Raw genomic sequence first — 8772 nt, 5'->3', positions numbered from 1 at the left:
CATCTAAAAAACTTAATAGCTCGGGACCTGCAGTTGCATCAATCAATTGATCTATGTGTGGTAGTGGAAAAGAATCTTTAGGGCAGGCTTTATTAAGATCTGTGTAATCTACACAAACCCGCCACTTACCATTCTTCTTTGGAACTACAATAGTGTTAGCTAACCAGTTAGGATACTTTACCTAATGAATGGAACCAATTTTTAGCAATTTTTGGACTTCTTCTTGAATCACCTGATTCTTGAAAGTTCCTTGCTTTCTTTCTTTTGCTTGACAGGAGGGTATGATGGATCTTCATTTAGTTTATGAGTCATCACCTCCGGTGGTATTCCTGTCATGTCAGAGTGGGACCAAGCAAAGCAGTCCACGTTAGTTTTCAAAAATCCAATTAACTCACCTCTCATACCTTGGCTAAGATTGGCTCTAACATAGACTTTTTTATTAGGCCATTGAGTAAATAGCACGATAGACTTTAATTCCTCTATTGTTGTTTTGACATTCATTCTCTTCTGGTTTTTGAATGGTATTAGGCCTTGAGTCTACATCTGTTTGCCCTTGTTCAATTGAGGTTCGTGTTGTGGTGTCCTCAACTGCCTTCTGTGATTGCTATTTACCTTCATTTCTCGTGATTGTATCTGCAACAGAGTTGATAGCCCTGGCTGTATGTTGATCTCCACGAATTTGACAGATTCCCAATGGCGATGGAAATTTAATAGCTTGATGTAAGGTGAAGGAACAACATCCGTATCGTGGATCCATGGTCTCCCAAGAATCATGTTGTAAGCTATCTCCATATCTACTACCTGGAACTTTGTATCTTTGACGACTCCTTCAGCGAGTGTGGTGAGTGTTACATCTCCTTTCGTGAGGACACTAGAATTATCAAATCCAGATAGAGTATGCGCCTTTGGTATCACTTTATCTTCAGCTTGTATCTCACGTAATACTCTTAGCAAAATAATGTTCACGGAACTACCTGGATCAATCAAAACTCATTTCACATTAGTATCATGTACAATTAAAGATATTACCAATGCATCGTTATGAGGGGTTAATACGCCATCTGCATCTGTGTCATTGAATGTAATGTTGTCTTCCTCTAAAACATGCCACACTCGTTTCCCTTGGGTAATTGTTACTTTGGAAATTTTGTTAGCTGTAGTATATGATATACCATTGACATCTTCACCCCCACTTATAATGTTGACAGTTCTTTTGGGAGAAGGTGGTTTTGGAGGCTCCTGCCTGTTCTTCATGTAAGCTTGCTTTCCTTTCTCACTGAACAACTCAGTAAGATATCCTTATTTTAATAAATGATCAACTTCACTTTGTAAAAATCTGTAATCTGTTGTTTTATATCCGTGGTCATTATGAAACTCGCACCAATGGCCAGGGTAGCGCCTGTTTGGATTCGATCTCCTTTCCTTTGGCCATCGAACCTTATCTCTCATGTTTCTCAAAATAGCTACGAGCTCGGAGATGCTGACGTTGAAGTTGTAACTACAGAATCTCGCTTTTAAATTTCTATTATCATCTCGTGACTCATAGTTGTTTCGCTCGTTCCTGAATCTTGACGAAGAACCTGATTCTCTGTTTCTTGATCTGTGATCGTACCTTTGATTATCCTGCTTTGACCGTGAGTCCTTTCCCGCAGGTCCCATGTAAGGCTCGTACCTATTTTTACCGGATCTTTTTTTGGTCTCCGCATATCTCGAACTTACCTTTTCTTCTTTTTGAAATCGTGGAACAGTATCTTCCTCAATCCTCAGCTTCGTGCTATACCTGTTATAAACATCATTCCACGTTGTAGATGGGAATTCTCGAAGGCTTTCCTTGAGTCTCCTCGTAGCTTCCGAGCTTTTTTCATTCAAAATAATTGTGAAAGCTATAGCTGCCCAGATGTCAGGTACACGTGGCAATGTCATTCTTTCACGTTGAAATCTGTCCACGAATTCTCTAAGCAGTTCTGAGTCCCCTTGCTTGATTTTGAAAATATCCTCCACTCTTTTCTCTACTTTTTGAGCTCCCGAGTGTGCTTTGATGAAAGAATCTACAAGCTCAGCAAAAGAATTTATAGAATTTTCGGGTAAAAGAGAATACCATGTTAGCGTTCCTTTGGTGAGCGTTTCACCAAATTTTTTGACTAATACTGATTCAATCTCCTGCTTAGTCAAATCATTGCCTTTTACGCCCGTTGTGAATGCAGTCACGTGATCTCGTGGGTCTGTTGTTCCATCATATTTCGGAATATCAGGCATTTTGAACTTTTTGGAATTGGGAGTGGAGCAGCACTTGGCTTCCAGGGTTGTTGCGAATATCTATCCATATCTACCCCTTTGATTATGGGTGGCACCCCGGGTATCTGCTCTATGCGCTCACTTTGCTCCTTGAGCTGTTTCTGCAAGGTTAGTACTAAATTTTGTCAATCAGAATTAATTACATTACCTAGTTCTCTCTACTGTGATTCACTGGGAATTCCACCGCTGCCTGAGTTAACTAGCCCGGAATGAGGGTTTTCCAAAGTGTTATTATTTGGAGTAGGTGTGGGTGTTGCAACAGGTAACTGGTTAACAAGTGCCTCAACAGCTTTGTTGACCTGAGCAACAATTAATTTCTGCAAAGCTTCATCAATAACTTCAACATTTTCATATTGAGCATGCTTGTTTATTTGAGACCCATCAGGAGTACCCTCACGAGATTGCCGTGGAGAGTCTCGTGGAGTAGGAACTTGAGTGTTAATATTCTGTGGATCTCCATGATTTTGTTGATTCTCTTGGTTTCCTTGAGTGTTGTCATTGTTGTTCGACATAATTGATGCAACAAGGAAAGTTAAGTGAAAAGAAAATAGACTATCAGTTTCCCGGTAACGGAACCAATTTGTTTAACCAAAAAATAAAATTTTAGTCAAAGCTAGAATTTAGAAGAACACGGGTTACTGATAATCAAAAGAATGTATAAAAGGAAGTAATTTAGGTAGCAAGAGAGTAATCAAGAGAAAAACAAGTAAACCAAAGTTTATTCCAATAGTCTTTTTTTCACAATTGATCAGATATCTCTCTTTTATAGATATCTTGGAGATATACGTTTTAACAAATCATAATGAGGCTATTATGAGTAATTAAAGACATTGAATGCTACGTTACATAATCATTACATTCAATACAAATTCTCTAACGTATTCCACATTTAATGCCTATTAAATGCCGTATCTGCACTCTTTTCTATTGTAAGATTCATTCCTTTTGATTCTCGGACATAAATAACTTAGATAGGTACGGGCGCTGAGTTATTTGAATAACTGTCTGTGCCTCTTCCTCTGTCATTTGCTCGTATCTGTTGCAACTCGTGCCTCTTGGCTAGTTGTAATTCTTTGACCATTTGACCAGTCTACGTGCCTCTTGGCTAGTTGTAATTCTTTGACCATTTGACCAGTCTACGTGCCTCGACACGTCACCTTTATATTTAAATAAAAAATTTCCCTAATACACCCAAAAAGTCAAAACTTTGTTTTGATCTTCTTGGTGGCGAACACCTACTATATAAGTTATAAGTAAGTGTTTTTGCCAAAATTGTGGAGTATTAGCTTTTGATCAACAGAGTATTACCTCGCATCTGCTTGTTTTAGTAAACTGCAATATTATGTCGGGTCCGGAGTGTTGTGAAAATCCACCAAAGTTGAGCTCAGGCAGCAGTGGAGGAGAAGCAGGTCATGTCCAACAACTTGGAGGCTTCAGCTGTTATATTTCTGGCCCTCCTCATTCCACTCTTGCTCTCCTCCTTGTTTCTGATGTTTTTGGTATATTCTTTTTATTTAGCTTTCAAGATTCTTTTTTTTTTTTGGTTGCTAATTTCAATTTATATATTGTTAATACCACTAATTGGTTAAATACCTGTGATTAATCACCATGAGAGAATTGCATGAGGCTATTAGAAAAGTAGAGAGTTCAAAAGTAGAAGCATGGAATCTCTGGGAAGCAGACCATTGAAAGCTTAAAAAAGAATCTTTTTTGGTGTTCTTGTTAATGCCCTGTCATATTTTCCTCTTATATATTTTGGTTGAAATCCACATAGACGAAAAGAATTTTGGGTTCATCTCACATATGGTCACTGACCTTTACCCACTATAACAATAGTAACGTCATAAAACTATTTTTTTTTTTTTTTGGTCATTTTAATGATTGATGGATTGAGAGATGGAGCCGGTTACTTTTTTGACAAATTAAATTAATTGTTTATGATGCTCTAAGTCAAGTTAAAGGAAAACCAAAGACTATCTCACCTTGATTTGTCAAGCTCGGACTCATATGGTCCATTTCCTATCACCAAATAATATTGTGAATATTCTAATTATCGTCTTTTTATTAATATGCAGGATATGAAGCTCCAAAGTTAAGGTGAGGAGTTGCAGGAATTGATATGCATGCAGTCCAGTTCTGAATTCTGTGAATAAGAATCTCTTTTATATGTGATTTAATCCTGGTTTAAGCAAAGTTGTCCTTTCACCCTATCAAATTAGCTTCTCAATTCCTAAAGAAACTTTTAAAAGTCAACGTTAACAATGATGATAAGATATTGAAGTCTTGCTTGACTTAATATTGGAAGTAAATAAATATTTACTTCAAACTGATATGCTTGCTTTCAAAATTTTAGGAAGCTTGCTGACAAAGTTGCAGCAGCTGGCTTCTACGTAGTAGTCCCTGATTTCCTCCGTGGCGATCCACATGTAGCTAATGATGTGAGGCCTTTAGAATTATGGATAAAAGATCATGGACCGGTGAGTTTGTATTTCTAATACTTTTCTATGCAATTTCTAATTCAATGTGTCTGGATATTAGCTGAGGTTTTGAGGCTTGAACTTCATTTTTCAATCCCTTATGTGATTTTCAATAATCCTCTGTCTCTTTATTTTAAATGCATCCTGGAAAAACAGGATATCTTGGTTTTTTGTGCACAGTGCAGTAGCAAAATGGGGCTAGCATTTTGTTTCTGCTGAGTTTTGTATATTTGGCTTGTTCACTTCTGGAGTCAGGTGACCTTTCAAGTTTGCACTTTTATTTAATGTATTCTTGTTACTTTAGGATCAAGGTTTCGAAGATGCAAAACCAGTTATTGAAGCTTTAAAGAGCAAAGGTGTTACTAAAATTGGAGCAGTAGGCTTCTGTTGGGGAGGCAATCTTCTTGATATGGCTACAAGTTTATTTTATCTTCCTTTGGCATGAAATTATCCACATTATCGTTCTAATTTGCTGAATAACTGTATATTAAATTCTTTTCAGCTAAGGTGGTTGTGGAACTAGCAAAATATGCTTATATCCAAGCTGCAGTGCTATTGCATCCTTCATTTGTCGCCGTAGATGATATGCACGGTATGACTTTGTTATTACATCTTCTATACTATTTTCTTCTCATCTTCCTCTTGCTTGTGGATATAGAATTCAGCATACCAATACAATGAGCTCATAACACTGGGAATGTTCAGGCATAATTTTCATATAGGCCTTGATCACCTCTTCAGACATTCGTTTTTTAAGTACAAAATCTTTATCGAGCATCTCTCATTTTTGAGCTGGTTAGTGGGTGGAAACGGATTGGTTTTAAAAAAAATCTGGTTCAATGTCAATATTGTGTTTGTCATAGTAGCTCTTTTACAGTTTACTTGTTAATTCAAAGCAGGATTCATAAATTAACGCAGTATCTGGGGTGAGTTATTAGGTTGTTTCCATTTCAGAAGTCATAAGTTCCTAATTTGTTGTGATGTTCAGCTGTTAAGGTTCCAATCTCAATATTGGGGGCAGAGATTGACAAAAGATCTCCGCCAGAGCTTGTCATGCAATTCGAGATGGCCTTAAATGCTAAGCCCGAGGTAGGAAATTTTAGATGCTAAAGCTTTTCACGAATTGCACTCGTATACATTACTTTAAAGCCTCTCGATTGGTGATCGTAACCTTCTTATGTTGTTTTACGAAAGAACTCATAAGACCTCACCGCTTTATGATCTCTCAGTTGCACTCACATGCTTACTTTGGCTAAAGTTGCCTCTTGTAGTTCTAATTACGTTTGATTTGAAGCACTTTCATTGACTATTCACTTTATTATACTACTATATATAAATATATGACTTGCTTTAACTTAAAACTCAATTCTGCTTCAGTAAGGGGAAAAATAAAAAGACGAAAGAAAAATGGAAAACAGATGCTGATGGACAATTAGGAATCCTTTAATATCCATATAAGAAAGTGAAAATTGACATCCCCATGTTGCAGAATGATAGCTAGACTGCCAACTTGTGAACAAGCTTATGTCGATGCGTCCAAATTTCTGACATTTTGCTATTGAGTGATATGCTTCCTAATTTTATAAGGATATGTTGTCCGTACATGAACCATAGAGGTCCATCCGAAACACAAAGTTTTTTCCTCAGTTTATAGGTGCACATTTTAGAGTGCTACTTTCAACTATCTTGAGAAGTGCTTTGAACCAATGTATGCATTGAAGTAACTTCTTTTAGCTTTGTCATAATACTTGACTAAGCGGTGTATTTAAGCTGTATGACTACATGGTTTATTTACCAACGGTTACTGGTTCCACAGAGGCTTAAAAGATTTAAATTACACTGCTACAGTGTATTATTGCTAAATAGAATGAATGGGACGGTTATGGTGTTTTCATGCAGGTTGATGCATTTGTGAAGATCTTTCCGGGGGTTGCACATGGCTGGTCTGTGAGGTACAAAGACGAAGATGAAGTGGCTGTAAAATCTGCTGAAGAGGCTCACCAAGACATGTTGGGATGGTTTGAAAAGCATCTCAAGTAATACTTGCTTTCACTGTGTATAATGCATGTATTCCTTGTATAATAATAATAATTTGCCAGCCCGTGTACAAAGCATCTCGTATTCCTTGTATGAGTTTGGTTAATACGCTTAGAAGGGTTTTCGCACCAGCAAATTAGTTAAATGATTTCATCAGCATTTTGTCAGGAATGTGGATTCCTTGTATGGATTTCTCAGAAGCACTGATCAATAAACTGATGTATTAAACTCTAATTAGCTCAGTTTTAGAATAATTACTCTAAGTTGGTGGTGGTAGTATTGGGCTAAACATGACTTCAGGTTCCTAAGACAGATCAATACAGTGACCTTTACATTACCAATTACCTTGCTAGGAGGGAATTGTGGTCCTCCAGACATAGCTAGTCCTTTCAGGCAGTGACAAAGGGTAGAGCTGCCAATATGTGCCGACCCAGCCTAACCAGCCCATGTGGGCTTTGGCACTTGATGGACCGGACCAGTCCACCCTCTCAATGGGCCTTAAAATAGTTAGCTCAACCCCGCTTTACATGGCCATGGCCCACCTTTTTCTATACAAGTATTTTTTTCTCAAGTTCCAAAAAATTTAATGAATGACTTTTTCTTTTGCGCATTTCTCGTGAAAAGACATACTGACTACCTCAAAAATGAAAGCACATGAAAGTAAAATTAAATAATCTAACGGGGACATGACAGTTGTAGTAGGCTAGTAGCTATCAAAAATCAATCCAACGAGCAAAAAAACAATTTGGTGAAAGGATCACCACGAAAAGAGAACTATTTTTCTTGACCGCAGCAGAAATAGAAATTTTTTTGAAAATTATAAAATATCCTTGTATCTACAACAAGGGGCAGGCCAATAATATTGTGAAAGAATTCAATTACATATATGTTTGTGTGTATTAACTTATATTTTTATAGAAAAGCAATATACAATAATACCCATTAAATTGATATTCTGAATTAGCCTTTAACTAGAACACAAATTGTAGCCAATAGAGAGAAAGTTCAAATCTTGTAACTCGTTGCAGTCATTTTCTTTTAAATTTTTCTCCATGCGAATCAAATACCGATATAAAGAATTACATGAAAATGAAATATCAAAGTAGTACTTATCACGACTAAAAAGATTTCGTGGTGGCTGTTGAGTGGATTTTCTTCACCACTTAATATGCGTAAAGGTTCCCAAAAAAACAAAAAAATCTCTTCAAGTAAAGAAAAGTTTAATTAAGTAGACAGTCAGATAAAGTTTTAGGAACTAGTCATTAGATAAACATGAGACCAATTACTTTTAGGAACTAATCATTAGATTAACGTGAGAACAAGTAAAGATTTCAAATTAATTATCCTTTACATATAATGAAAGAGCACGCAGCTCAAAAGTGAGTATCCTTTTTTATTTCTAAAAAGAAAACAAAAAGTAAGTGTATCATAATGTTTAAAGACGTGAGGTATAATTAATAATTTATTTTCTTCCTCTTCCAAAAGAAATTCGATTAGGAAAAGAAATAATGTATATAATCCAGCATCTCTGGCAGTACGTGCTGGTGCCATATGAAGATAAAGAATTCCTTTACCAAATAAAATATTAAAGAGAATAATTTCTCTTTTAAAACAGCAACTTGTTTTTCTAATTATATCATCTAATGAAACTCTAATTTTCGAAATATTCCCCCATCGATGTAAAATTTCTCGAGCCTTCTTTTAAACTAATTAAATATTACCACTCGGTTCCAAATAACCCTCTAGAATGTTCAATTTATTTTCTAGATGTAATAAGCACTGGGGTTTAATTCCTAAATGATAAAAGGGTTGCAGAGATTGAGCCTTCAAAAGAAGCTGTAAAATGCCTCTTAAGAACCAAAGTTATAATTGAAAATTAATTTTAGTTTCGTTTCAAATCAATAAACACTTGTTTTAAATTATACATCGTAGTATATTTTATTTTTAATATGATAAATCAAAC

General features: G+C 36.2%; 1 protein-coding gene across 2 annotated transcripts; it reads left to right on the top strand.

Annotated features, from left to right (window-relative positions):
• The first annotated feature begins 3504 nt into the window (after nucleotides 1-3504).
• LOC104232792 (endo-1,3;1,4-beta-D-glucanase-like) lies at nucleotides 3505-7043 on the top strand. 2 transcript variants are annotated; one of them, XM_009786073.2, is made up of 7 exons: nucleotides 3505-3794; nucleotides 4371-4392; nucleotides 4649-4772; nucleotides 5077-5167; nucleotides 5275-5364; nucleotides 5761-5861; nucleotides 6672-7043. In XM_009786073.2, the coding sequence occupies exons 1-7, from the start codon at nucleotides 3638-3640 to the stop codon at nucleotides 6810-6812; spliced, it is 726 nt and encodes a 241-aa protein (XP_009784375.1). In that variant the 5' UTR covers nucleotides 3505-3637; the 3' UTR covers nucleotides 6813-7043. The 2 variants fall into 2 exon arrangements, with proteins under 2 accessions (XP_009784375.1, XP_009784376.1); XM_009786074.2 differs by having other exon boundaries at nucleotides 3507-3794; nucleotides 5077-5128.
• Nucleotides 7044-8772: the final 1729 nt, after the last annotated feature.

Source organism: Nicotiana sylvestris, chromosome 1 (assembly GCF_000393655.2).
Source record: "Nicotiana sylvestris chromosome 1, ASM39365v2, whole genome shotgun sequence".
In the NCBI taxonomy this organism is placed as follows: domain Eukaryota; kingdom Viridiplantae; phylum Streptophyta; class Magnoliopsida; order Solanales; family Solanaceae; genus Nicotiana; species Nicotiana sylvestris.
This window is presented reverse-complemented; position numbering and strand designations above follow the sequence as displayed.

What these genes read in the sequence shown, in the direction of transcription:
- LOC104232792 (XM_009786073.2), top strand. Translation starts at nt 3,638, where the DNA reads ATGTCGGGTCCGGAGTGTTGTGAAAATCCACCAAAGTTGAGCTCAGGC. An exon ending in TATGAAGCTCCAAAGTTAAG is followed by an intron (nt 4,393 to 4,648) that starts GTGAGGAGTTGC and finishes TCAAAATTTTAG; the next exon opens with GAAGCTTGCTGACAAAGTTG. An exon ending in CCTTAAATGCTAAGCCCGAG is followed by an intron (nt 5,862 to 6,671) that starts GTAGGAAATTTT and finishes GTTTTCATGCAG; the next exon opens with GTTGATGCATTTGTGAAGAT.